General features: G+C 49.3%; 2 protein-coding genes across 4 annotated transcripts in view; both read right to left on the reverse strand.

The window, feature by feature from the left end:
• Positions 1-962: 962 nt before the first annotated feature.
• Positions 963-18,066, reverse strand: CARD9 (caspase recruitment domain family member 9). Of its 2 annotated transcripts, XM_050926972.1 has the most exons (13): positions 17,914-18,065; positions 15,703-15,926; positions 13,496-13,633; positions 12,355-12,680; positions 11,534-11,713; positions 10,535-10,687; positions 9,487-9,612; positions 9,191-9,382; positions 8,574-8,615; positions 7,104-7,152; positions 4,856-4,926; positions 3,097-3,173; positions 963-1,752 (listed from the first exon to the last, which is right to left on the reverse strand). In XM_050926972.1, exons 1-13 carry the CDS (start codon positions 17,925-17,927, stop codon positions 1,656-1,658), a joined length of 1,689 nt encoding a protein of 562 aa, XP_050782929.1. In that variant the 5' UTR covers positions 17,928-18,065; the 3' UTR covers positions 963-1,655. The 2 variants fall into 2 exon arrangements, with proteins under 2 accessions (XP_050782929.1, XP_050782928.1); XM_050926971.1 differs by lacking the exon at positions 963-1,752 and having other exon boundaries at positions 1,760-3,173; positions 17,914-18,066.
• Positions 18,067-20,993: 2,927 nt separating this feature from the next.
• SNAPC4 (small nuclear RNA activating complex polypeptide 4) overlaps positions 20,994-27,972 on the reverse strand; it is a 30,577-nt gene continuing 23,598 nt past the window's right edge. The window contains exons 22-24 of one of the 2 annotated variants that reach the window (XM_050926957.1): positions 25,494-27,613; positions 23,453-23,596; positions 20,994-21,535 (exon numbers count right to left, since the gene is read on the reverse strand). In XM_050926957.1, the coding sequence (XP_050782914.1) occupies positions 23,474-23,596; positions 25,494-27,613 (2,243 nt within the window). In that variant the 3' untranslated portion in view covers positions 20,994-21,535; positions 23,453-23,473. The other variant, XM_050926956.1, reaches the window with a different exon arrangement.

Raw genomic sequence — 27,972 nt, forward strand, 5'->3', positions numbered from 1 at the left:
GGGCTTTTCTACCTGCAAAGTCAGACGTAGGGGCCGCTCCCCAACGTGACTGAGCTGGGTGCCTGGGGAGCCCTGTCCTGTGCCCCAAGCCATACACAGGCGGCTCCCTGCCCCCCCCCCCCGCAAACCAGTGAGCTGGGGGGTCCTCCCCTACTGCCTGGAGACCCTATAGCCTCGAACCGGCTCTGGGAGAAGGGACCCTCCTTCCCCCCGCAGTCACACCCACTGCTCTGTCCCCCAGCCCGCGGGCTGGGCCATGCCCCTGCAAAGCAAAGGGACACCCATCAGTCAGCCTGGAGTTCTGGAGAGAGCCCTGCAGCGCCCAGGGTATCCACTGCTACAGGGGGAAGCCAGGGCCCAGTAAGGTCTCACCTCAGCAACCCCAGGCTGATTGAACATCCCAGACAAATAAAAACCGGTTACATTATGCAGGAGGACAGCAGGACAGCAGATAACATGCAAGGAACGTGTTCTCTCCTTTGCGATTAGCACTGGGCATCCACCCCTCTACACCAGCAGTCAAAGTCACTATCAGCACCCACCTGCTCTCTCTTTCTGATAGGACACAGAGCCTTAGAAGCGCTTAACATAACAGTAACTGATGTCTAATTGAGCTCCACCGTCTTGAGTGTTTTGAATAGTTTTGGTCAAACCTATGCTATTGCGTGTTTGCTTTTATATTTGCTAATGATATAGGGGTGGGCCCTCTGCACACTGCTAGATTTGGTTAGTTTTCTGGTTCAGGCCCTTCTGTTGTTGGAGTACCTGGCCATGACACCTGCATGGAGCTGAAGTGGCTGCAGGAGAGGCCTGCTCACACAGCTGGAATTACAAAAGCACAGTAGTGCCATGCCAAACATGCTTAATGGCCCAGCTCCTCCAGTTTCATTTAAAAAATAAAAAGTAAAGTTCTAGCCCTCAGGGGTGTGGAAGAAGACATAACGTGAATACAGGAAACAAAATAAAAGGAATCCACCATTTATTAAAGGCTCACGTTGGGGGGAGGCGAAGATGGCTTGTTATTTTTTAACTGATGGTGCTAGTAATTGTGGAATTAAGGCATTAATTGGTATTAGATTCTCCCTGAGTTGGTTATTTTTCTGGAAATCATAAAGGAAAGATTTTCTTACGCTAGTAAGTTGGATATGGACACAAGGTTTTTCACATCCCGCTGTTGCCACAGCAACAACTTTTAGCATATTTTATAGTTTAGCACACTGCTTAGTCCAGTTTTGAAGCAAATTACTTAATTTTTTTACTTGGACTGTTTTTTGCACAGAATAATACAATGCACTAACATAGCACAATGATCATAAGGACTTATGCTAGAGCAATTGGAGTTTAATTCATTTAGACTCCTACCACTTCCGGAAGAACCTCATTCACATTAAATATATGAACGAATTAGGGTTCTGAGTCAGACGTGAACGGGTTAGGTGACTAGGCCAAGGTCACATAGGATTGCTACAGCAGAGGCAGAAATATAGTCCAGATCTCCTGCATCCCAGTCCAGTGCCTTCAATGGTGGTAAATGTTCAAGGTGCTTGTTCAGAAAGTTTTAAATATCAATCGGCTTGGATGGGCAGAAGGGAAGATTCTTGCACTATAACCCCAGCAAACTTGTTGTAATTCCCGTTGCAGTTGGGCTGATGTTATTAGGAGCCTTCAGTGTCTGTGTTGTCACTACCAGTGTTGTTTTCCCAGTCCACTTCGTGGTGTCTGCCCTTCTGCACCCTTCGCAATGCCCTCTTTCTGTAAGTTAGGTTAAACATTTATGAGAAAAACAAAATTCCACGAGCAACAAGCTTTTCAATTACACATAAACCAGCAAACTGGAAAAGCTCAGTTAGAACTCAAACAGGACTGTGCATTTGTAGTGACACTGGCCAAAGTAAAAATTAAGGCGGCCTATCTATCTTCATGCACCAGGACACAAAGTAATCACTTGCTGAAGGTCAGGAAGAAGTCTCCTTCCATGTTACAGTGTCACACGCCTGTACCTTCTGGGGCGCACTGGTTGAATCAACATTGTTCATTGGAGCAACTTTTTTGTCAAATAAATTATCTACAATTGTGATCGGTGTTCTGGGTTTCCCCTCAAGCATTCAATATAGACTGTGATCAGAAGCTTATTGGGTTTAGTCTAGAGCAGTAAAGCCATTCCTATATTCCTCAATGGACAGTACAACTGAACACAAGAATTTCCTGATTCTCAGTTCCTTCTTGAATACAAATATTACATAAGAGCCCAGCACACTACCACTGACAGAAGCAACACTACATGGTTTTAGACGTTTCCTGTAATCTGCTCCAGCATTTAGCCCTTTTGGGTCATTTCTATTTAGTGTGCAAATTAAGATCTGCATTTTACATGATGCTCAGTCCCTTCAATACCCAAAGATGGAGATAGAGGCACTCAGCAGCTTGCTATCGTTTTGAAAGGGCTCAAACCTGCCCTGAGTCTCATTAATAGGAGCTTGGTCTTTGGTGTCAGCTGTAGCAGGCTGGAACCCTGAGCTAGTAAAATAGATCAAACTTACCAAGCCAGCACTTTCCAAAGTATGGCGTTCCCAGGACTGCAGAGTGCTATTGAAAGTCTGGGGTGGGGTGGGCATAGATCCCTGTCACCTGACTCTCACCTTCTCCTCTCAGGAACCCCCTTTTCCTCACCAGCAGCCTGACTCCTATGGCCCATGAGCCCCTGCACAGACCCCCTACAAATCTGAGTGAGTGGTGTTGTGATCCATTGCCCATGACTCAGGTGATCACCCCCAGCTTCATGTCGTCTGGGTACCACTCTGTTAAACTACGGTGGAATCGGTCAATGGCACTAAGCAGCCTACGACACAGGCCATGATATACATGTGTGTTTGAAAACATCCACACTTGTTTCAGTGCAACGCAACGGCTGCCATTTTGGCCAACTTGCTCGGCACATCTGGGACTAAATGCACGAGTCCCTACGGCTTGAGCTAGAAGAGAAGGCAGTAACAGATTCTCCTCCTCCATGGATCAGATACAGCAGGGGACATGACACACAGTGACCAGTAGGTTACGCAAACATGGCAAGAGCAGTCCTGAGAGCACAGGCCAGACCTCCGATAGTGCTCAAAGCTGTCCTTCATCCGGCGCCGCTCCTTCTCAGCCAGCTCTCCATTGGGTGGGCCACCCTCCTGGAAAGGAAAAGAAAGGCCTGGTCTAGTTGAAGCTTGGGGCTGAGGTGGGGATGGGGCCAGCCTTGCTCTACAGAGAGGCCAGGAACTACATGGGCAATGAGAACTTCTGGAGTTGGTCCCTGAAGGACGAAAAAGAGGCACAATGGGCAGGGCAGTGGAGAGGGTGTGGAGCTGCTGTCCATGCAGTGCCATGATGTGTGCTCCCAGTGGTTTCCATTAGCTCTCAATTCACGCATTAAAAATGAACCTGTACCAGTACTGAGAGCAGCTTCATGGCCAAATGCATCTTCTGGGTGCTGCTGCTATTTAGAAAGCACACTAGCTTTCTGCTGGCAGCTTCTGATACCCACAGGTCCCCGGGGAACATTACAGCCTCCTGCCTTCACTCCTGGCCCTATTATCCTGTGCACAGCTGAGTCAGGCTCAGGCCCTGGCTCACACTTAAAACTCTATGGCCTCCTTCTGAAGGCATCCAGTGGACTGAAGATCCACTCCATCACTATTCCCTCCCTGAATGTTGAACTGTCATCTCTCCTGAGCAGGTTGGTTCTTCACAGACCCCACTGTATGTTGTACAGGAGCCCGCTTCTGCATTTCTTACAGATTAGTGCTCATGCTACCGATCCCACCAGAGGCAATGGGGCTCCTTGCCCGAGTGTGGGCTTGGAGGGTGAAGCCCTAAACACCAGAACCAGAAGATAAACCACTTAAGATCTCCTTTTGCAATGACAGCAGAGCTCCTTGGGGCACAGAAGGGATGTCTGGATTCATCCATTTGTTCAGCCAGAGGTTCACATCCTCTACCCAACAGCATGAGTAGGAACAGCAATATTGCTTTGGAGACCATTTAAATCACAAACATCAGTGTCCAGACATCACAGACGCTGAACATTAATTAGCTAGAGCAGGTTTTGGGAGCAGGGGGAGAAATGAGCAGTGGCTGAGACATGATGTTAGGAGAAAAAGGAGAAGCGGAGATATTTGCAAGGGCTGACATAGATGAGAAAGGAAACACTCCCCTGTTGATAGGAAATTGCTTAAAAACCCAAATAGCGTTGCCAGTGCTAATTCTAGAAAATCAGAGGCTCTATATCATCCTTTAAATTTAATGTGGTTTATTCCTGAATTAGGTCCAGCCAATCCTGTTCAACAAGACTCCCATAGAGTCTAAGCTCTTTGGGACAGGGACAAGCATTCACTATGTGCCTGTACCGCACCTCGGGCAACAAAAGTCCCCATCTGGCGCTACAGCAATATAAATGATCAATGACAACGGCAGTTTGGGATGTGCAACGAAGGCAGGAACAGCCACTAAATCCTAACATTAAGGTCAAGTGGATGAGAGAAATACCAACAACTGTCCCAAAAGTGCCCTCCCAGAGATGGCGCCCGTAGGCTGAAACGGTACATTCCTGACTGACAGCGAGGCAGCAGACATGTTGATTGGTGGATTCCATTCCCACCCATACCACTCCCGAAGAGCAGTAGCAGCTTCCAGAAGAGATGGAAGAGACAATGATGCCCTGCTGTTATTTGAAGGATCAGTTTGGTCATGAGACTACATAACTCTCCTTGCAAGAGTGCCAGGTACCTCCAAACTGGACAAGCCTATCGCAAATGCAAATGTTAATCATCATGAGCGAGGCCCCAAAAAGCGGAGGGTTCATAAAGACACTTACGGTTGATGACGGCAGGCCCTGAATGCTCTCTAACGCACTGAACTGCTGATCCCGACCGTCAGAGAGATCTTCTAAGAGAGAAGGAAAAACTGCACGTGTAGGCGCAAACTGGTGTTATTTATTATCTGTGTTATATTAGCACTTGGACCCCTGCTGTTCTAGAAGCAGCCCCAGCCCCAGCACCAAAACACTTTCCATCTGATAGAGACAAGGCAGACAAAGGAAGGATTCTCCCTTTGTACAGACAGGGAGCTGAGGTTCAGAGATGAAGTGATTTGCCCAAGACCACCTAGTGATTGCGTGGCAGAGCCAGGAATTGATCCCTGATCTCCTGAGTCCCCACCCAGGGCCTTCACCACAAGCCCATCCTTCTTCACGTCATTGATTTGTGGTTTTACAACCTTAGAATAGAACAAATTGCTTGTAGACATTGTGCATTTCATACCCCAGGTGTCCCAAAGTGCTCTACGGAATTACCAAGTGAGACAGCGAGAACACAGTAACCGATGCAGGTGAAGGGCAATGGCCACTGTCAATAGCTCACACCTTGTGTAGGAGGTTATTGCTTAGTACATGCAGAGTGCTCCGTTTTCTCAAGGTGCTGCACATACATTAAGCCAGTCTTCCAACCTCCTTGGGATGTAATATGCATTACTATCCCCAGTTGACAGATGAGTGGGGAAAAGGAGACAAAATTGAAGTGACTCGCCCAAAACTATACCGCAAATCAGTGGCAAAATGAAAACCAGACCTCAGGAGGTCCTGGATTCCAGTCCTCAGCTCAGTCCACTAGAGCAAGCTGCCATTTTACTAGCTGTTGGAATCTTGCTCAGAACAGTGGGGTTTTTCCCTAACTCTTTTCAAAAAGGGACGGGGGATCTTTGCTATCTGGCAGGGCATGAACCCAAGGGACCTCAACAAAGCAGCCTCTTAAGGTTGCTCACTAATGAAGATAAGTTGAAAGGTCACAGTGCCTAATATGATATTAAACATGACTGGTCAGTGTCCACACTGGCTAAGTCACGTTTAATATGTTAGTTAGAACACACTCTTGAGGGTTGTGTTAATGCAGCCTAGTTTTCTAGCAAGATCAATCCTATATAGAAGCGTGCAGTTCACACTATGACTTCGTCATGCGAGTGCAGAACGTGAACTCACAGCAATCCATCCAGGAGCAGAGATCACTACCAACCCGCTAACCTGGACAGGTACTTAAAATCAGACCAGGGTTTCTCAAGCTTTTTAGCTATCTCCCTTCCCAAATGAGTGAAAAAAATATTCAGGCCCCTCAGGAGGTTAAAACAGGAAGATGCTCCCATGCAGCAGTTTCCCTCTTCTTTTTGGAAGCGTAGTTCAAACGCTCAGTGTAGCCTGTCAAGTCTTCCTCAATGATGAGTCATTTCCACTTGGACCTCCACAAAAGCAGAACCGGGAATGGTCTGTTCATTAGCTAGTTCTGCTTTTGCCAAAGCCCAAGTGAAAATAACCTAATTTAAAGGGAAAAAAACCAAGCCAGCAAAGAGCATGGAGAAAGGTGCACGACTCAGTTAAAGTGGAGTCAGAACACCTGGGTTCTGTTCTCAGATCTGCCCCGACAAGCAGCGAGGGCCCAGGCAAATCACGTACTGTCTGATTTTCACAGAGGCCGAGTGCCCGCAGTACTCCTTAACTTCACTGGGGACAGAGTCTTCCACATCTTTGAAAAGTCAGGCCCTGCACATCTCCAAGCTCGTTCTTCCTGGGAGCATCAATACACTGGCACTCTCTTAATGAGACTTTAGGATCAAATGGAACAGTACTGCCTAGTGCTGTTATAATGAGCTAGCCCAACACATCCTTCCAGAATGTAGCTACTTGAGAACCCTCCCAGATCACATGCCATGAAGAGATGAATGAAGGTAAAAAGCTCTAAGTGTTCAGCAGGGGCCTTCACAGACATCCCTTTCGGGAGTTCTAGACACCTCCATTTTGGCATACCCAAGTTGAGACACCTTCTGTGGATTGACTTTCACAAAGTGCTGAGCACTCACGCTGGGAGTCCCAAAAGCGTGTCCCAAATTGGGGCCCCAAAAACCATTAACTAACTTTTGAGCATTCAGGTCCCATTGACGTCCCAAGACTACACAGCAGAGCCAGGGCCAGAACCCAGGAGTTTCCGACTCCTAGCTGCCTGCTTTAACCACTAGACATATTGCATCAGGAATACTGCTCTAGTGTCTCCAAGTAGAAATTAAACAAAAAGGCTTACTTTTATCAGACAGCAGTGCGTCCTCATCCAGGTTTCCATGGAAAGAGAGCTTTGGGACAAAAAGAAATAGGTCTCTTCTGGGGACAACAGCAATACTAATTTTCCTCTCCTCGTCTCCCACAAAAAAGACAAACAATAAAACAAACAGAGCCCCAGGATTCCACAAGTTTCTCTTTCCTGTCTAGCGATAGTTGCAAGGCAGCCGACCCATCCTATGCAATATCACCACCTGAGTGACACACCTGTAGATACAAGTGCTATGCATGAATGAAGCCAATTCTCCAGTGAAAACACTACCTCACACCAATAGGATAGTACTTCTATTGCGTGTATGGCACCCTTCGTCCCACATCAGTCTCATCATCTACCGCTGAATGCAGCTGCCTCTAGGCAGGGAGCAGCAGCAGCAGCAGCAGCAGCAAACATTACACACCAGTTAGAGCAGCGTGGGGAAAAGTGGAGGGTAACTTCTCCAGTGGGAGGCCAGAGGATGCAAGGAGGCAGGTTGTAATTGTCTCCACTGAGGTTTAATTAGGTCACTAGGAAAGAGCTAAGGTCTGTAAATGATCAAAAGTGGCCAGGACCTCAGATCTCACCTGAAAGATGCAAAGTTGCCATGGTTTCAATCAATTAAACCAGCCCTGCTCCCACCTCATTACAAGATAGTAACTCCCCCTTCACCCTGATGCTTCCCATGGAGATTCAGGCTGCACTGGCTTTGGCTGAGACTTGGGAATACTTGGGGCTCCTTTATATCCAGGCAGAGGGAAGATTCCCTTTTATTCACATCTCGTATCTTGACTGAAGATGCAATACACTAGACAACAGCTGCGGTGAAGCAGGAGCCAGCAGAAGCAATCTGGCCATGCTAGGGACCATGCTGGGAAGGCTGTCTCAGTGCATCCTCGCAGAGACTCATCTCATCTGCTCAGAGTCCGTGGGGCTCCCCATGCAAGTCATGGCTGTGGAACTGGGACCTTTATTTGTATCCTGAGCATTTAAAGTTACACTCACAGAGCTACAAATCTTGGCCCAGAATCTGAGCTGCAGCCAGATGTGCTTGGATGACTCAGGATTGGTGCACACATCCTCTCGAACCCAATGCCAGCCAGCCACTGGGCCGATCTGCAGTGCAAAAGCAGAGCAGCCCTGGTACTAGCTCACAGGGATGGCTGGAGCACTATTTGCCCTGGCCATGCCTCTCTCGATCCCAGATACAGCAGCTGCAAAGGGGGAATACAGAAGAGCTGCTACAGCAGGATCTATACCTCCTAGAGGTTTCTCTGCACCAGGGGCATCCTCCATTGGCTGGTTACGCTGGGGTGGGTTTTTTCTAGGTGCTTTGTGGCACTGGAGCACAAACTGAAGCTGGCTGCAAGTTATCTGCTAAGCAGCCTTTGAGCAGAGCTGGGGAACCCAAAGACCTGCCATAAAGCGGTCAGACTAAAGCCAGCTAGTCACTTTCCTCACCTCTTGGGAACTCCTGGGTGAGGCGTCATCGAGGTCAGAAGTCTGGAATTGTAAGGAAACAAGCCAGTCAGGGATCTGTCTGGAGAGCATGCTCCACAGTGAGACAGCGGCAAGGATGGCACATAGAACAGAACGAAAACTAGGAACTGAGACGCAGGGATTTCCTCCCTCTCACTTGTCCCTACCAGCCCAACCAGAAGCCACCCAAGAGACTATGATACTAGGGTGTTCTTTTCGTTCTGGGCTTAGGAACAGAGTTGTGGCACATCTTCCCCCAACCCAGATTTCACCCCAACAGCTCAAGCCTCATCCTTCCTGGGCTTCAGTCATCAGCAGTTGGCCTTGATGCACCAAGGCCAGCCCCAGATGCAAATAGGGAGGGACGTGTTTGCACGGGTGGAGATTACTTACACTGGAAACAAGGGTGAGCTCTACTGCAACTAATCCCAACTCCCCTGTCTAAGAACAGCCATTGGATTGCTGGATCGAGGCTGATCCAACTACAGACAGTGTCAATGTCTGAAGTCAGTGCAACACCTAGACCCAGGCCCCCGCCAGCCTCTTCCTCTGCCCATAGCACAGTACCTGCATGTAGCTGTGTATTCCTGCAGACTTACCAGCATGGGTGGCTCCAGGTGCAACTTTTTCAGCTTGGCTTCAGCGGCTAGTAACTGGCCCTCCTTCTGGAACAGCTGTAGCTGCAAATCATCGCACCTCTCCCCCAGCTCCCGGATCTCTTTGCGGTAGGCGTCTTTGTCGACCAGGCTCTTGGAGTATTGCATGTGGAACTGCTCTCGGGTCAGCAGTGCCTGGCGCAGAAAATGGGAGGGCAAAGCGTGTCACTGACATGGTGTCTGAGCCTATACCTCCCATTATCTTTGGTAACTGGGCTTCAAACAGGAAGTTTGATCACCTGGTCTCTTTCTGCAGCCACTTCTTCTATCTGCTTCAAGATGATCTCAATGCGATCCTTGTACATCCGGGAGTCCTTCCTCAGGGACATGCACTGCAGCTCCAGCATCTCCTTCTCCTCCGCATGCTGCAAGCAAAGCACAGAAGCGCCCTGCTCATGGAGCTTGCTTGACCAAGACACCCAATGCTGGAGGCAAAGGGGCTCTTGAAACACCCATGGCTTGTAGTGTAAATACTAGACATGGATTGCTGAGCCATGCCAGAGCAAGGAGACACTTCTAGTTCTCCAAGCCCAATGCCAATTACACCGATGAGTCCACAGGAATGTTCAGACAGAGCCAGGCACCCAATGCTGTGACCCTAACTAGGGGACTAGGAAGCTGGCTGAAATGACACTTCCCATTCACATGCATCCGAGACATTAACAGCAGTACAAGCTCCAAGCCCCAGGATGCTGCAGAAATCAATGGAAGGGCAGCTAACTGCTGGGAACACCGGAAGCGAAAACACAGCGTTCCCCTCGTAGCCCTGATTGAGTGGATGGAGGGCGAGTCTGAGGGCAAGGAGACGCTGGCTTACCGTATGATCTTGGACAAGGCATATGGCCTCTCGGTGCCTCAGTTCCCTCTGGGGATGATGTTTACTCTTACTGAGAAAGCATATTGAGATCTACAGGTGGGAAAGTACTTGGAAGGCAAAGGAGATGTGGGGCCTGATGTAAGCACTTTGCAAACAGTAACTGATCAGTTCTCCTAGCGATCCAGGTGGATCAGTGTCATCATCCCCATCTTACACGCGGAGGCAGAGAGAGACCACATCTTTCCCAAGGACAGGGAGTCAGTACCAAAGCAGAGTACCCCCCCCCCGCCATCTCAGATCATGTTTCTCATTAAACTTCTGCTACGTTTGATCTGAGTCAGAAGGCCAAGCCGCAGTGCTAGCTGCCTGGGCACTGCTCTGCTCCACAGGGAAGAGAGTGGCTTTCATTGTACACATGTTCCCCATGTGGAGTTTACTCCATCTCTCCCCTCTCCTGCCAGACTTCATACTTTGTTCTGGAGATCCTCTGCTTGCTGGAGCGCCTTGCGCAGGCTGTAGATGGTGTTCACCAGCTCCTGATGCTCCCCCAGTGCCCGTCTCCGATCAGCCTCCAGAGCCTGGATGTAGAGGCTGTTCTTCTCAAAGTTCCCTTCCTTGGCGACCTCCAGGGGGAAGGGGAATACAATAAGGGGTGGCCCAACGGGCTAGGAAAGCCAGGAGACACTCTCCTCTTTCCGAGCCTAATAGCACTGGTGGCCAACTCTCACTCCCCTTCCACCACCCCCATGGCCTCCACTCTGCCTCTGGGTTGAAGTGGAGGTGAGCAACATGCTCTGCAATGCAGCACCGGGCTGCCCTCATCTGTGAGATGGAGGGGAGCCGCCTGGAGAAAGAGTCCCAGCAGGTGCTGCTCTGAGCAAGACAGGGCATCACATGCCAGGCCCTGTGCTCGCCACCAGCTGATGTGCCCTCCATGTTAAAGATGAAGGCAGCTGCGAGCTGCTCCATTTCCTTCCAGGCAGCTGTGGTCTGCAGGCTCCCGTGCAGCCCTGCAGAACACAGGAATTGCCAGGCAAGATCAGCACCCTGGTCCAGCCCCGCATCCCGCTGTCACGGCTGCCAGTTCAGTGGAAGGTGTAGAGTGAGTTGGGCAAGTCTGGGGCCCTTAAGTTAAGCCCTTCCGAGCCTCAGGCCTAGCTGTTCTTGCTAATGCTGTACTCCTCTGTCACCACGGCTACTCACACCTCTCCCCCCTTTGCCCTCTGAGCCCATCTAGCTGCTGTCAACCTTCACACACCCTATATCCCACCACCACTGCTCAGGGGGTCCCTCTGCCACAACGCACCATGAGTATGCTCTGGTCTAGCCCATGACTCTCACCCAGCCAAGCTCCCCAGCCTCACCAAGATGGACCCTGACACCAATCCCCGCAGAGAAGCCTGCATTAGTGAGGCAGAGCTGCTACCCCAACCAGTCCCAGAGTCTCAACACCCACCCTTCCCACACACCTGGAGCGTGTTCTCCAGCTCTTGATTCTTGGCCAGCAGCAGCTCCTTCTCCCGCTGGATCTCCCACACCACTTCATGGCTCGGCCGCTGCTCAATGGCATGCTTCAGTTTCATTGTGTGTTTCCTCTCCAGTGTACAGTCGTCCTCGGCCTTCATCAGGCTGTGCCGCAGATGGTCAATCTGCAGGGGGAGGGAGGAGTTCAGGGCTGGTCAGGCCTCACCAGGAGCCATATGGGGAGTGCTGGCCAGTGAGGGGGAAATCTTTGTAGTGGCATGGTTTTTGTCCCATCCGCCAGCAAGCAGCACCCCACCTCCGAGGGAATGTAGCAGAGCCCTGGAGGCAGAGTCCTCTCTGCTCACAGCACATGGTACCTGTCTACCCATGTGTAAGATACACGGCAGCAGCACTGCAAGCTTCCCCCAGCTGCTGCTATGTTTGACCTGAGCCAACAGGCCAAGCAACAGGGACAGCCCTGCCAGAGTCTCCCATCCCTGCACAGGGAAGACCCTGTTCATTCTCTACAGCACACGCAGCCGCTAGCATCTGGGCTGAAAGGCTTGCAAGTTAGCACCAACCGCATGATGCCGTTAGCATCATGTGCACCCTTGTTGCCCAAGGGGAAAGCAAGTCCTGCAGCACCCCATGTCAAAAATCTCCTTGAATGCACTAGCCCAGCACAGTGAATTCAGGACTCCTGGCACGCGATGCAGAAGAGAGGCGCCCATCAGACTGTGGCATCCGGTTGCTAAGGCCCGACTGTGCTCAGCTCCCCAATCCCAGGGGTGCATGAGGGAGGAAGGAGAGAGGGCGAGGCACCGACCTCTAGCTGCAGATCCCGGTTCTTCATCAGGGCTGCGTTCTTCTCTTCACTCTGCTTGGCGTAGCTCATGGCCAGGTCGTAGTTCTCATCCTTGCATTTCCTCAGCTCCTTAGCCAAGTTGTCCCTCTCCTCCTTCATCCTCTGGGCCCTCTCCTGGTGCTTCCGCAGCACACTGTCCCTCACCCGCATCTCCTTGAGCGCATCCTCCTTGGCATGGAGCCACATGTTGAGCTCCTGGGCTTTCCTCCTCTCCTCCTGCACGGCACTCTGCAGCTTCGTGATCTCGTTCATCAGGAGCTGGCTCAGGCCCGACTCCCCCGCGGTGTCTGCACAACAGAGACTCACACAACATGGCCTTGGGCCCAGCACAAGTCCACAGCCCCAGGCAGAGAGGTCCCTTATCACAAGACTTCCCTGCGGGTGCGGTCTAGCCAATGACACATGTAGTGAGCACCCGTAGGTCAGTGCCATGGCAGATTTTCTTTCCCTGGTCCCCTGAGGCAGCCCCACAGCCAGCACGATCACACCCGGTACAGTCATGCTGAGAAGAACATACAGCTGGCCAGAGCCGGAAGGAGCAATGACCCTATACCATCAGTGGCCTGTGGACATGCCAGGTGCTCCAGAACAGCGCCTCAGGCCTCAGCCACTCTGGGACCCATGTTCAGTGGGGCACCTGCTGGTGATTCCACAGGGAATTCTGTCTGCTTGCACCATGGCTGAGCAGTCCGTGAGGGGAAACCGGGCCATTATCTAGCATCCACTCTTCCTTCTGATATAGGGAGCAGCTCTGGCGCTCCCCAGGAGGGGGGTGGCGATGTAGCTTTTAACACAGCATTGTGTTTTTAGTCTCCAACCTACAATCAGATCTGGGTGGGTAGGCCCGGGGGCCCTTGGCTTCCACAGAGCTCTCCCCACAGGGATCCGACTGCAGGATCGGAGCCTTGGTATCGGGCGGCGGCTCGTGGAGGTTAGTCTGACCCCTCGCTGAAGAGCTTTTAAGCCAGTGACCTAGTTAGAAAGGCTGGCTGGGGCTCTGCCCACAAGCCACCGGGGATTTAACTGTGGAATTCAAGGTCTCCTCTAGCTGCAAAGCAGCATCAAATAAAGAGACTGTTGTGGGAATGAATCAAAACGTTACCGATAATCATTGAAAAGACCCTGCTGGGCTCCTTGCCGGTTATTTTCATATATAACTGTGGGTAGTAAAGTTCAAGGCTCTCGAGAAAGGCCTCAAAACCTTTCTGGCCCGTCCTCTGAAGTATATCCAGGAGGACACCTGTAATACAGAAACAAAGGCGCTTACTGCAACATGGTATGTCAGAGTAACACGCGTTCCCTGCACTTCCAGAGATGGCTGGTACTTATGTTCCTCTGTAAGCAAGAGCAGAAGAGAGTCCTTGGTGTCAAACCCTTCAGGCCTGGTCCAGGCAACTCTCTCACTGGCTTTAACGGGCGATTTAACTGAGCAACGGCTACAGGGTTTGCCCCTAGGCCTCTGCTCCTATTATAGTGTTGCAAAGAGCAGGCGCTGCGAGAAGCAATCCCTTGTTGAAGGTTAGGGAGGAGGAGAGCAGGCAGGCTTGAATGAAATGGCCGTGGAAGTTCCTATAACTCTGAGCAGCTTTGGTCTCAAATTCAAGAAGAGGGGACGGTTAGGTGGGCCCCACTTCTGGCACAGATGTCCTGATCCTGCAAGGGGCAAAGTATCTGCCATGAAGTGCTGGAGCCTCTACTCTGCTCTCAAGATCAGCCGGACCACAACCTGCTACAGGTGGGGTCACAGTGAGAGCAAGAGAAGGAGTCTGTCACCAGTTTTTAAAGTTGGAATTATGAAGTCTAATAGGACCAGAGATGCTTTCACAGGCAGGTCTTTCTCATGGTGTCAATCTGAAGTTAAACACTCCCTGCAATGTTGGAAACCCAAACAGCAGAGTGCTTGCTAGTCATTATCCTGCAGAGAAGAATCATTGAATCTATTTCCCCCATGTTAAGTATCTTGTCAAACTGTCTTAAATGGGTTATGTTGATTATCATTACAATCATTTTTTTTTTCCTCCTGACAACAGTTCATCTTAACTAATTAGCCTCAGAGTTGGTTGGGCAACTCCCACCTTTTCATGTTCTCTGTATGTATATGTATCTCCTTACTATATGTTCCATTCTTTGTGTCCGATGAAGTGGGATGTAGCCCACGAAAGCTGATCCTCAGATAAATTTGTTAGTCTCTAAGGTGCCACAAGTCCTCCCATTCTTTTTGCGGATACAAACTAACACGGCTGCTACTCTGAAAGAAGAATCCTACACTCAGCTGGATGGAGGCAAGGGAAGAATCCACAATAAGCCTTTCCAGTCTCGGTTCCTTGCGATGGTGGCAAAGGAGAACTGGAAAAGTGTAACTCACTAACCAAGGGAAAGTAAACAGCTTTGTTTCACAGCCCACACTGTCTGAAACTCAACTGTTCTGAGACTGTAAACTCTTTGGGAAGAAGTGGTGTCTGCGCAGAATCTAGTGCAATGGGATCTCAATCCTGATTCAGACCTCTGGAGGCTACTAACAGCGACGCAGCGTGGCCTAGAGGCTAAGGCACTGGTCTGAGACTCCAGAGCCCTGGGTTCTGTACCCATCTCTGGCCTGCTGGGCAACCCTGGGCAAGTCACTTCCCCTTTCCGTGCCTCAGTTTCCCCATCTGTAAAACAAGAGTAACAATACTGGCCTCCATTGTAAAGCACTGAAGTCTGATGAAAACTGTCACAAAAAGAGCTAAGGGTTAATATTGTAAAATAGACTAGGTGGTGAAAAGTACCTTTGATTTTTAATGTTCTCAGACTGAATAACCCCAGGGACTCCTAGTAATAGAGGCTAATTTTTCTTTCTAATGTTGCCAGAGTCCCTCTGAACCTGAGGCACAGAAACAGTTTATCCTAGATTCAGAGCTTTTTAAGGCCTGTATGGACTACTGTGATCCCTTAGTCTGAGCTCATATATAACAGACCAGAAAACGTCTCCAAAATAATTCCCTTTGAACTAGAGCATATCTTAAAATAAATCACTAAATAAAATCCAATCTTGATTTAAAAATTGCCAGTGATGGAGAATTCACCACATTAGCTCAAGGAGAAGGAATTATTTACCTCTTTACTTGGATTTAGAGAAAACCATCTTCAAAATGGCTGGGAAAAGATGCACCTTGAAATGCATGATTCCCAGAATTACACTACATGGGTTGCTGGTAACACCATGTGGCCTGCAGGAGCAATTGACACCTTGGCATTTTCATACCAGTGTATCACCCCAGAGCCTGGCCACCCCCACACGTGGCGAGTCTGAAGCTGCCCAGTACCCACCTACTTTCCGTTTCCGGACGACCAGGCTGGGGTCATTAAGCACTTGCTCTTCGTCGTCATGGTTAATCACTTTGCATTGGCGGAGATAAGGCGTTATTCTGGAGGGGTCTATCACCGAGATCAGCTTCACCCGAAAGTTCTCCAAGTTATTCCAGCACATCTCGTCATCTTCCTGCTCCGACATGGCGGAGAGCAAGAAATACTGGCAGGCCAGGTCTTCTTGTCTGAAAGCCACACCACAAGCCTCAGAGCAGCTCGGGATGAGCAGCAAGGATAGCAGGTGGCCCAACACCATCAACCCAACGAGACTGGGAACACACTCATTGACCATAAGGGACCATGTCTCCCACAGCAGCCTCTAACTCTGTACGCACAAAACACATGCACCCCCCATTGCACCAGTGGATCGGGTCATGGTGCACCTCATGTACAGAAATGCCAGCTTGTGCAAGCACATGTAGGGCTGGGGCACTACGTCCCAAGCTCCTTCAGCAGCTGGCAGGGTTGGCACCAGGGCGAAGAGGTGAAGAAATTCTGGTGAGCGCCCTTCAACCAGCCATTTCTTGAGTCATTAGAGGGAAGTGAAACCACTTAGCGTGCACCCTGGGTCAGTAGCATTGAAGACCGAAAGCTCCTGCGTGGATGCTGGGGACTCCAGGAACTCAAATTGCATATGGATTCCCAACAGGCTGTACCAAGGGAGAATCTATATGTCCCACTGACATTAACAGGGGGTCACATGTGCTCAGGGCACAAACCTAATCTAGTGACCCACAAGTGCAAGAAGTAGAGCATAAGCAAGGAACCATCACACAATAGATCACTATTACCTGCTTGAAACCAGAGATCATCTAAGAGTGCTGTGCAGCCCCTTGGGCAATAGGGATAGACACATATTCGAACATGAGTGAACCTGTTTCAACAGTTCTAGGGGAAGAACCCCCAACATCTATGCTCTTAAATTGCAGTTAATTGTAACCACCAAGAGCTAATATTTTTAATAGTGTCTATTTTGCATTAGCAAAGGAAGAGGATGTGCAAAACTCACAACTATCTATGATCTTGCAACGTTGCAAACTACATGCAGTGCCGGCCACATTGCATGTGCAAGTCACAAGCTTTGGGTAACCCTAGCAATGTTCACATGCACGTTGCTTTGAAACATCACTGCCTGAGGTGGTCATCTGACAGCGTTGTGTCAGTGCAGAGAGCCTCCTGAGTGTCACTTTTGCAGGAACTTTTCGGCATCCATCCTCAGCAGCAGCTGCACTTTAAGGTTTCTTTCCCACAATGCTTCCTCCCCAGTGCAATCTTTCCCATACACCCACAAACCGAAACAAAACCAGACTGGAATTTTCTAGTGTCAGCTTAACCAGGCTATATGCCGATTCGAGGAAATCAGGAAGCCATTCAGGGACTGTTGACATCAAGATGCAGAAGCCACATTACAGAAGTTGTAGTGGACAGTTAGATCTGCATTATCCTTGATCAGCGACTCATTTTGATATAAGGAATGCACACTTGGGCCAGGTTCACTCTTCCCCTGCTTAGAGAAAACATGAAATAACCTCTGACACTTTGTCGAGACCTTTCTGACCTAATGATGACTTTGTCTGTAACGAAACACTAACATGTCCTCTTATCCCCATTCCTTGTTTTGCTCATTTGGGGCCAAATGCTGCATCAAAATGGGTGCCTACGTTCTGACCTAGGCATTTGATTGCAGTGCTCATATCAGAACAGGATTTGTTGCAGTAGCCAATGGCCCAGAGGGGTTGCCAGCCACTTACAAATCCAGGAGTGTTTCACTTGTTGGGGGGGCAGGGGGGAAAACTGCATCATTCCTGACAGCAGCAGCTCTGTAAAGCCTGGGGTATATCTAGCTCCCTCTTGGTCCTTAATGGGCCAAATCCTACGAGCCTTACTCCGTTCCCGCACAGACAAAACTCCCACTGACTTCAGTGCATAGACACTACAGTGATGGTAAAGCCAGTGGGACTGGACTTCAGAAGCCTGCCTGACCTATCCCTAAACATTCTGCTACCCAGCACACAAACTGCTCTGCCCACTAGCGGAGCCAGTTGCAGTTCCCAACCAGGTAAAAGTAGTAGAAACGCCTTGTCCAGTTGATACACACCTCACCCTTCCCTCTAGACAAAGCTGGATCCAGATTTCCATAACTACTAGACGTTCTGTGTTACATGGACTAACCTGGCTCTGCGCATCAAGTGTTTCCTCCTCTCCCGGGCTCTCCTCGGCTCCTTCTCTCACTGGCTCAGCATGGCAATGCTCTTTGTCCCATCTCCCAGCAAACCCAGCGGCATGGCAGCCTCCCTAAATAGTCCATCTGCAATACAGATGACTCAGTAAAAATTAGAAAGAAGGGGAAACCAGTGGGTAACAGCGCTTATTCGAGACAAAGGAAAAAAAAAAGAGGAAGCCACAAGGGGAAAAAAAAAAAAAAAAGAACCCAGTGTCTGGAAGCACTTCACATCCCTATTGACTTGCTGAATAACAGTCTCTCTGTGCCTCAATTTCCCCATCTGTATCACACAATAACTCTGAGAAGCAGTTGAGGCTTCTTTATTTGATGGTTATAAGTATTACAGGAGTGCACAGGCACTAGAACGTCCAATCTCTTCAGTAAGAAACTTGCACAACAGCCATGTGGGAGAACGACAGCTTCTGAAGTAGGTTCTCAAGTTTCTAGGTCCAATGTTATAGGACAGGGGTCTTCAGGGACCGGAGGGGGGGAAATGATGAACAGAACTAATGCTTTCATTTAAAAAAATAAAACAAAACCCACACAACTGGAGCTGTGACAGCCTTTCAGGTTAAACCTTGATCCCTTTAACTGCAGCCTTATCAACACACCAACACCTTTGTACCTGAATGCAGACAGGGACAAGAATTCTTTCTTGATGTAGAGCCACAGCAGGTGTGCCTGGGGTTGATGGGATAGACCATTATGACGCTTTCCCAAAGGGGGCTTCTAGTTTTGGGTGCCCACTGACTTCAGTGGTAATTGCGGGTACTTGGCCCTTGAAAAGAGTCAGGCCCAAGGTGTCTCAAGTTGGACAAAGCAAGGAATAGAACCCAGGAGTCCTGGCTCCTAGGCCCCAGCATGTGATGGGAGGGGCAGCACGGCAACAGTTGAAGGATTTTAAGCACGCACACAAATCATTTTGACTGTTCCTTTACGGAACTATTCCTGCTGTCATCACTGTTACAAGTCTTGAGTTCTGTGGGAAGAACAATTCAGATGCCTGATTTTAAAATGTCCAGAGGAGTCGCACAACTCGATATTCCTGCCGTTAATGCAGCGTCACACAGCTTTGGATCAGCACCTCTCCCTGCTTTTGTTCTACAGGCTAAACTCCGAACAGCCTCATGCAGGGCTGTCAGAGCCCCTGCTCCTGGGCCTCTCAGCACAAGCCTCTGGTTGGAGCAAAACTGGTTGCAGTTTCTGCAACCCTGTGCTTCCTGCTGCGTACAAACCGCACGCGTAGCACATGCCTTCCAAGATATGCTTTGTGAAGATTTTGGGTGAGGCTGATCTGAAAGCAATGTGCTAAACTGATAGGCCTATCCACCTTGTGGGGCCTGCATCATGACAGTACTTCAGTGCCATCTGAAAGCATAAAAACCTGCCTCTATTTCCATGTTTTCTTGACAAATAAGAGGTTGCTCAGGAGCATTGGGTCTGCAGGTGTCGACTTGGTGCAGGTGTTGGCTGGCAGTGATTTTTGGTTTTTTTGAAGGAAATGGCATCAAAGTGTTTGAGGCAGAAGATATATAAACTCTAATTTGTTATAACCGCCGAAGATAGAGGCTCAACGTCAGACAAGAGAGGGCTGCAATAGTTTCGGATGACTTCACTTGGTTCCTAGGTGAAACTTTGCTTATTGATCATTTCTTCAGTTGTGTAATAGACAGATAGGTAAAGGACTCGCTAGCATGACTGATGCTCAGGGCTGAGCTGTAGCTGAAGTTTTCTTCATTTAATAACTAAGTTTCTGGCTCTTTCTATAAAATGGTTTTGGGAATTCCACTCTTGCGTCCTCCAATCTCCATTATGACAGAATCCAGGTGTTGGGTATGTTTGTAGCACAGCGGCGAAGGGGGTTACTTTTAAATCCAAACCACTGGAGAGACCTCCCTGACGGAGCCGCCTTTTGGTGCCAGCAAACAGGAGGGAATTTGTGCACACTATGCATTTACCGTCTCTGCAATAGAGCCTGAGGACAGCTTCCAGAATCAGTCCAATTCTCCCACCCCACCACCTGGTGGAGTACCACCTAGACCAAAGGTGTGGGCATCCCAGGTACCTGAATTATAGGGGACCATACTATGGAGCATCCCAACTCTATTCTCCCCCCATGCTCCATACCTTAGTCCTAGCTTGCCGGCCACATACCACACTCAACCCTCCAAGTGTGAGGGAGACAACCATGACATTCCAATTAACCCATTAAATAGGAGGCATTACAATGAGACCCCCTCACCAGAGACTGAGATCAGGTGCCGCACAGCAGCAGCCTGGCTAATCAACCCAGCAGGTGTCATTACCTAAGTGGCATTCACAAAGGCACATTGACTCCAGGGCATAAAGTCCTATGCCCCACTTAAGCCTCATGTTAACAGCTGTGTGGCAAGCAGTGCACACGGTTTCATGGCAAAGCTTGTGCCTAGGGGTGAATTTCATGCAGGAGGGTGGCTCGCACACGCTTTGGGAGGGGAAAACTTGCCTGAAATTCCCTTCTCTGGGTGTGATACAGGCTTAACATTTGAACAGCACCTTGGCCTACTGGGATTTAGCGACCCTGGAAAGCAGCACGCAGGTGTAGGGTGGGACAAAGCATTGCTGGCGAGGCCATGCTTCATAGCATCACTACAGCCTGAAATCACTGCTGTGCTCCTGGGAAATTAGAGCCACTCCAGTGTCTGCTCTTCCCCAGCATCTTTCATCCATGGAACTCAGACTTTACCAACTTTCATTCATTTAGCCTCAGCACTCCTGGGGGACAAAGATCCCGGCATTGCTGATGAGGAACTAGAGAGAGTGACATGCCCAAGGCTGCACTGTAATTTGCAACAGAGCCAGGAAGGGGATCCTGTGCGACCAAGTCCTGTGCCTTAACCATAAGATCAACTAATTCCCACTCCCTCTCGGGTTCTATGTGAGCAAACAAACATCACCTTTCTTGTTGTCAAAGACTAAACACTTACAGGAAAGCACATTCAAATGAAACCTCTCCTGTTTGTGGGGCCAGAAATAACATGCCTAAATCTTTTTAAATGAGAAAAAAATATAACATTTATGTTTAATCAAACAGTCAGAATCATTCAGGTACAAAATAAATCCACTGATGATTCAACAGTATTTTCACTTCAGAACCAGTTAACTGTCAACCACAAGCACTGCCATAGCATTAAAAAAACCACAGACTCATGTTCTGAACTGAGAACAGACATTTATATAAATAGGCTCCAACACAGAAAACAAGCAAGCATTCATTTTTAATGCCTGTTTCCAATAGTCTTCTCCCACCTTTGTCCATGCTGCTGCCAGATTGTAAGAGTGTTAGAACAGAATCAGTGTGTCAAGAAAGAAAAAAAAAAAAAAAAGACTTCCGTCTCTAACTTTCCCAGTTAGTGGTTTTAAACGAGAACTGTAGTAATAAACAGACTTGGCTAAGTGATGGGAAAAACAGTGCAACCATTTTCCTCTTCCCCAGAACTGCAGAGCCAGTTTATCTGAAGCATCACTGGTCAGTAGTGCAAGGAACAGCTGCTATTGCCACGTCTGAAAGCAAGCTTCATTCAGAGACTCCTGTAATAAGAACACATTCACCTCGTTAGTCACAGGACAGAGTTTCTAAAGCCATTTAAGAAAAGAATAAAAAAGAAATGAGAACAACTCCATGAACTGAAGAGGGATCAAGGCAAAAAAAATCTTCTCACTTATTTGGTACCTGTCAACCAAAAGCTGTTGGTGTTTTTTAAGTTGATCAGACCACAGCATCTGTGTAATATGGTGTTAGCCCTGTGAATACAGGCAAGGAAACCGCTTGCCCTGCAGAGTCTCTATGGTAGAGACACGAAAAGCATCCAACTCCCCAGGCCCTCTGAGAACTAAATAACACTTATTTTGTCCAGCAGTGGCTTGTGGGTGATCCTACTCACATTAGAAGCACTGCTTGATGGAGACCATCTTCTGCACTCTATTTAAAAGTCCATCACTATGGCCACTGAGAATTTAAAAATAGAAAACAGCTGCCATTGCTAGTGCAGGACCTTCAGTGTCTTTGCTCCACTGTTGCAGAGTCAGCCAGACATCAGACAAAGCAGCCCAAGTGAACCCCCATCACCAGAACTCCGTAAGGCCATCAGCAAGGGGCACACAGTAGCCAAGGTGTAGAGAAGACACTAGGACAATGTTTAAGCTTTGCAGCAGGAGCCAATAGCTTTAAACACATCCTTCAGACATTCCTCTCCCCAAGAGCTCACTCCTCCTTACCTAAACAGTCATCTTCTGTTTGGTTTTTTTTGGTTAAACTTGTCTTATCTTAGCAACCAATCGTGCAAAAATCTCACTATCAGTTGCAATGCCTCACGACCAATTCTCACCACTGACTGTACGGATTCTGGGTTGTTGAGTCCATATGACAGCGGGCCTGTGTCTCTAAAGCGGTCACAAATATAAATGGAAGGGTAACAACCTTTGTGAACGCAGTAACATCAAATCCCTCCTGTAAGGGGTTAATCAGTTGGCACCTGACCTGAAGGACCAATGGGGGAAAAGAAGATACTTTCAAATGGGGGGTGGAGGGAAAGAGAGAGAGAGGTTTTGTTTGTGCTCTTTGTTTTTGTTCCCTCTTAGAACAAAGAGACCAAGCAGGTAACCCAGCTCCTACTGAAATGATACTTGCATTTCCTTGCTATTACACTTAAACTTACAGAAATTGTGTTAGATTATCTTTTGTTTTAGCTTGTGAATTTTCCCTATGCTAAGAGGGAGGTTTATTCCTGTTCTTTTCCTTTGAAGTTGAGCCTAGAGGGGAATCCTGTGTGTTTTAAATCTTTTTATTACCCTGTAAAATTACCTTCCACCATGATTTTACAGAGGTGCTTCTTTTACTTTTTTCTTTCTAATAAAGTTCTTCTTTTAAGAACCTGGGTGGTTTTCAGGACACAAACCCCAAGGGTCTGGTCTGTGCTCACCTTGTTAACCTACTGGTTGGTAGATTATTTTCAAGCCTCCCCAGGAAAGGGGGTGAAGGGGTTTGGGGGAATATTTGGGGACGGGGGGGTTAGGACTCCAAGTGGCCCCTTCCTGAATGTTTATTTAAATCACTTGGTGGTGGCAGCAATACCGTCCAAGGACAAGGAAAGGAATTTGAGCCTTGGGGAAGTTTTTAACCTAAGCTGGTGAAATATAAAAGTTTAGTGGGTTTTTCATGCAGGTCCCCACATCTGTATCCCAGAGTTCAGGGTGGGGAAGCAACCCTGACAAAAAGCACTGTATAAATGTAGCATGCCTTGTAATTACGGTCTTTACGATCACGACTAAACAAGTGACTTCAGACCTGCATGCCCACAGGGAAGGCGAGACAGGCCTGTTTCAAACCACTGATATAGGCCTTGAGTCAGGATTTCCCAGCTATTTCTAAGCTGTGCCTCACACAAGTGACTCTCCAGATCTCTCTCCTCAAACGAGAAATAACGGCTTCACAGTGAAGTTACTAACACATTTCTCCACATGCTTCTCTCACATCCGCTTCCTCCTCTTCCTGAAGCGAGTACTTCTCCTAGTTCGCAGAACTCTGGCCTCACCCACGTCAGCGCCGGAGCCTGAGACCGACTGCTCAGCAGGCGCTTCACCTCCAGCATCCTGCAACAAACAGTGATAGGGCATTACTGCAGGCTGAAGATACTTGGGATCGCAGGAAGGACCGGAACCCTCTCCCCTCACAAATCATTCAGGGATTCTGGAAAGGCTGGGAAAGAATGGAACAAAAATAGCACTCTCTTTATTACCAGATCATTAAAAGCACGTGATGCCTGTTCCCCTCGATTACACAGCCGTGCCAGAAAGCATGTGTTCTCCAATAGTGAGGAACATTACATACAGAGTGTAGTAAAAATTCATCTAGCCAATGCTCAGGTGTTTCTTCCTGGGGACAGTAATACTGCAAGGATTCAAGCTGGAGCCCTGCTTTTACAGCAGCTCCCTGGCTCACAGCCTCTGCCTGGCTCCGTGGGAACGATTCCTCCTCCCACACATGGTGATTTTGCCACTGCAGCTGGGGGTTAGGCTGAGGCCCTGCTGAACATGGAGCTCCAGAGTGTCTCAAAGTGAAAGACTCTCCCCCACCCCAATGCAGCCACCTGGACCATGTGCACATTCTGGCAGGTAAAGGGAATCCAGTCTGACTTCTCCCCATCAGCCCCCAGCTGCTGAAATGAAGCCACTCCAACTGAATGAAGGTGGGTGGGCGACAGGACCCGTAAGTCTTTGTCCACCCCTAGAGCAATTTGGGAGCTCTTCCTGGGTACGACCCACTGTGCTTAGCACCCCAGTATCAGCTTGTGGGGCTGACACGCAGGGGGCAAGCCTAGCTGCAGGTTCTTCCCTGAGGAGAAGAGGCGAAGCCGGCACTATTCTAACACCCTTCTTTGATCAGCTCTTCTAGGAAGGGACTGCCAGTGGCAACATAGGAACAACGGAATAAGGACCAGGAGGACCAGAGAATGAGGCATAGTCACCACCCACCCCTTTGGTGTTACGGAGCTTCACCAGGAACATCTCTCCCCCAAAACCCCTTCCATTGGACAGGCATAGAAGCATTTGGAAAACTCTAGTCTAGTCACACATGACGCTGTGGAGTAGGAACCTTACATTCTACATAGGGACACAGGTGCTCTTCCCCTTACATCCTGGAGATGCAAAGACCACCGTGTTACCTATCCACAATGTAAGGAATTCTCAGACACACCCAGTCCTGCTAACCCAAGCTTTCCTGGGAGAGGTAAGCAGCTGCAGGTCTTCCCCAAGCATCCTTCTGCTTTGCTCTACTGTAGTATTCACCAGCACAAGCCAAAAAAGAGGAGCTTTATGGGAAACGCCACCAATTCTGTACACAGGAGCTTTCAGAACAGCGCTAGAAACAGGGTTAGAAGTTAAGGATCATTGTGTTTTAACACTATAAAGAGAATTTAAGTTACTGAAAGTCTCTCTGAAGATTGCAACCAAGAAATGCACTATTGCGAAACCCTGTGCCATCATGGCTACCAACAGCCCTAACCAAATTCTCCAGATTCCCTCTGACAACCTTCTACAAAGCAGCTCTGGGTTTACATCTGCAGCCCTGTGAAAATCTAGGGGTACTGTAAACTAACCTGAGCTTCATATTTAACAGACCCAGAGACGCTGCAATGACTACGCTGTACCTACTGACTGGGTGCTCTGGGAAAGAGGGCTTTGGCATGGGTGGGAAGGAGTGGCACATAATCTGGGTCTAATGTTGCATGGAAGCTTGATCTTTTTTTTTTTTGGTGGGGAGGGGGGGGAAGGAGGAGGAGGAGGAGGAGAAGAGAGGATCCGACTTCCATGGATGCAGGGTACTGCGTGAAGCAGGGAAACTTTCCCCTAGTTCTCAACCAGATAAATCCATGCTTACTCAAAAAGGAAAAAAAAAACAAGTTACAAGCCAAATCCTGGCCCCACCAAAGTCAATGGAAGTTTTGCCATTAACTCCAAGAGGAACAATTCAATGCTTTGACTTTACCTGATCAGTGATGTCAGCATCCCCACTCCCATGGACAATGCCAGCTTTGCTATCCAAGGGTACTTCCGCTGGTCCTTTCCCACAGCTTTCTACCTCCATCAGTTCCTTGTCAGAGGACTCCTCTTTGTCACTCTCTGAACTCTGCTGCCAGCTGCTGGAGAGAGTCGTAGTCACAGAGGGAGGAGGCAAAGTTGCTAGGACGGCTGGGAGAGTAAATGCTGCTAAAAACCTGGCTTTCAGCAGGAGATAGGCAGGGTTATCGCTGAGTTTCTGCCACACCAGCGCTCTGACAGCTGGCAGATCAGCCCCAGCGCCCCCATCGTAGCGCTCTTCAGAGGTCCCGAGGCACGACACACACTGCTCCAGTGTCTTCTTCTGCAGAAGCAGCCTGGAGAGTGTTTTCAAGTTGCACAAGAAAGGTGGCAAGTAAGCCAAGCTGGTTTCCAGTGGGGGCACCGGGATGCCTTGCTTCCCTCTCAGCCACTCCTTCACCGAAGCCTCATCCTCAAGGGAGAGAAGGCTGACATCCAGGAGGTTCTTTTCAGCACTGGGCATGGGCAGCCCAGGGGAGTTGTCCACTTTTGGGGTGCTCTGTGGCTTTGGGAAGATTGGCCTGTTCCTGGTTACCCGTGCACCAGGAGCGTCTGAGTTCTCTACTATGTTGTTACAGGCCAGAAGCTGATCCGGCCTTTGCACCAGGCTCCCTTCCAGCAGGATGTTTGGATTGGAGGCGGCTCCGGTGAGGGTACTGCAGTTAGTGCTCTCGCTCGGGGCAGGGAGACTTGGTGAGCAGAGCAGGTCAGTCCATTGAGTGCTTGCAGGAGGCTTTGCTTGGGGCAACACCACAGGGCTGGGGTGCAGAGCTGCTCCTTCATCTGGAAGGCTTGCTGGAGTTGCACTCCTCTCTCCAGAGGAGTCAGACATCCTCGAGAGGCTGTTTAAAGATGCAGGAGCTGGAGGAGTCACCCTGGGCGAGTTGTGCCCAGGATCCAAACAGGTTACGGATGAGGAATGAGTGGAAGGGTTTAAGCAAACCGTCTTCCCTGAGGGTGCCCCTTCCACTAACTGTGGGCTCAGCACTTGTGTACTCGTGCACCCGATGGGAGGGTGACTTGCTTCAGGTGGCATCTGCGGCACTCTTGGGGCAGAGGTCTCTCCAGTCTGACTCTGATTTTTGGCAGCACTGCCTATGATCCCAGCTGCAGGCTGCTTCCCTTGGCTCTGAACACTCACCAATGCTTGTACCGAGGTGGGGATCAAACCCTGTTGCGTTACCACCCAGGTAATGGGCATGATGTTCTTGGGAACCACGTGAGACCTTCCCTGGGGAGCTAGGATAGCAGGCAATAGATTGACTGCATTCTGCTGTGACCTGATCAGTGCTGGGGCACAAGTCGTGGATGGGGAGGGAGAGGTTTCCTGGGGGCCTGACTTCATGGAGGCAGGGTTCAGAGAAATGGCTGAAGATGGCACCAATGCAATCCGCTGTGGCACAAAGGCATGGTTTTGCAAGACTACAGGTGCTGAGCTGCCACTGAATGCTTGAGCTTTCTTGCACCCCTGGGACAGGCCGTTCTCCCCTGCACCCATGGGTCTGGCCCGGGGAGCCTCACCTTTGGACACATCTCCCAAAGCTGCCTCACTGAGCTCTCTCTCGGAGGAGCAACTGCTCTCTGCAAATTCTGGGGCTGGAGATGAATGGCTTCCGACAGGTTTGGGAGAGGAGACAGAAGCCATCACAGGAGTAAATGGAGGTAATGACACAGGTACACACGCTGCCTGAGCATTCCTGCTACCTGCCAATCCAGCTGTCTGAGGCTCACTTCCTCCTTGTGGGACAGGAACTACCTGCTGCACAGGGTGCTGGATTATCACAGAGGGTGAAACCAACACCTGGGGGGCAAGAATCACTGTTTTCTGCAAAGTTTTCTTAGCCCGGGACTCCCGCAGCCTCTTCTCCCTCAGTAATTCTGAGACGGTTTTAGGCTTTTGCCTGGGAGTGGGAAGAGTAGGGCCATCTGTTGACACAGCTCCAGGTTTCTCCTTTGCTTTTAAGGCGATGGGTCTCCTGGCTCTTCCCTTTGCTGGGACCTTCCGGGAGCGGGGCTGTTCTGACAAGCCTACAGAAAGAAGAGATTCTATCAATGCTTTCAAAACTGAATGAGGCTTTAAAAGTTGCTCTCTAGCTATTAAAGCATAGGGTAACTTAACATGGTAAGTAACATACGACTGCCATTCATGCTAACAGGGAGCTCCAAGGGACTCTACGACAGAAAAGGTATCTAATCTGCACTGTTCTGAGGGCCTCTTTAAAAAAAAAAGTGACACTCAAATCCCAGTAATGAGGAGTGACTGCAACTATCATCCCAGGAGTCGTGTGCAGAACTTACCGACAGAACTATATACCATGGAAGGGAACGCCCCTCAATCAGGTCAATATAACACCAACATTCAGCACTGGTATTAGACCGTGCCAGGG

This window comes from Gopherus flavomarginatus, chromosome 17 (genome assembly GCF_025201925.1).
Source record: "Gopherus flavomarginatus isolate rGopFla2 chromosome 17, rGopFla2.mat.asm, whole genome shotgun sequence".
Lineage (NCBI taxonomy): Eukaryota > Metazoa > Chordata > Testudines > Testudinidae > Gopherus > Gopherus flavomarginatus.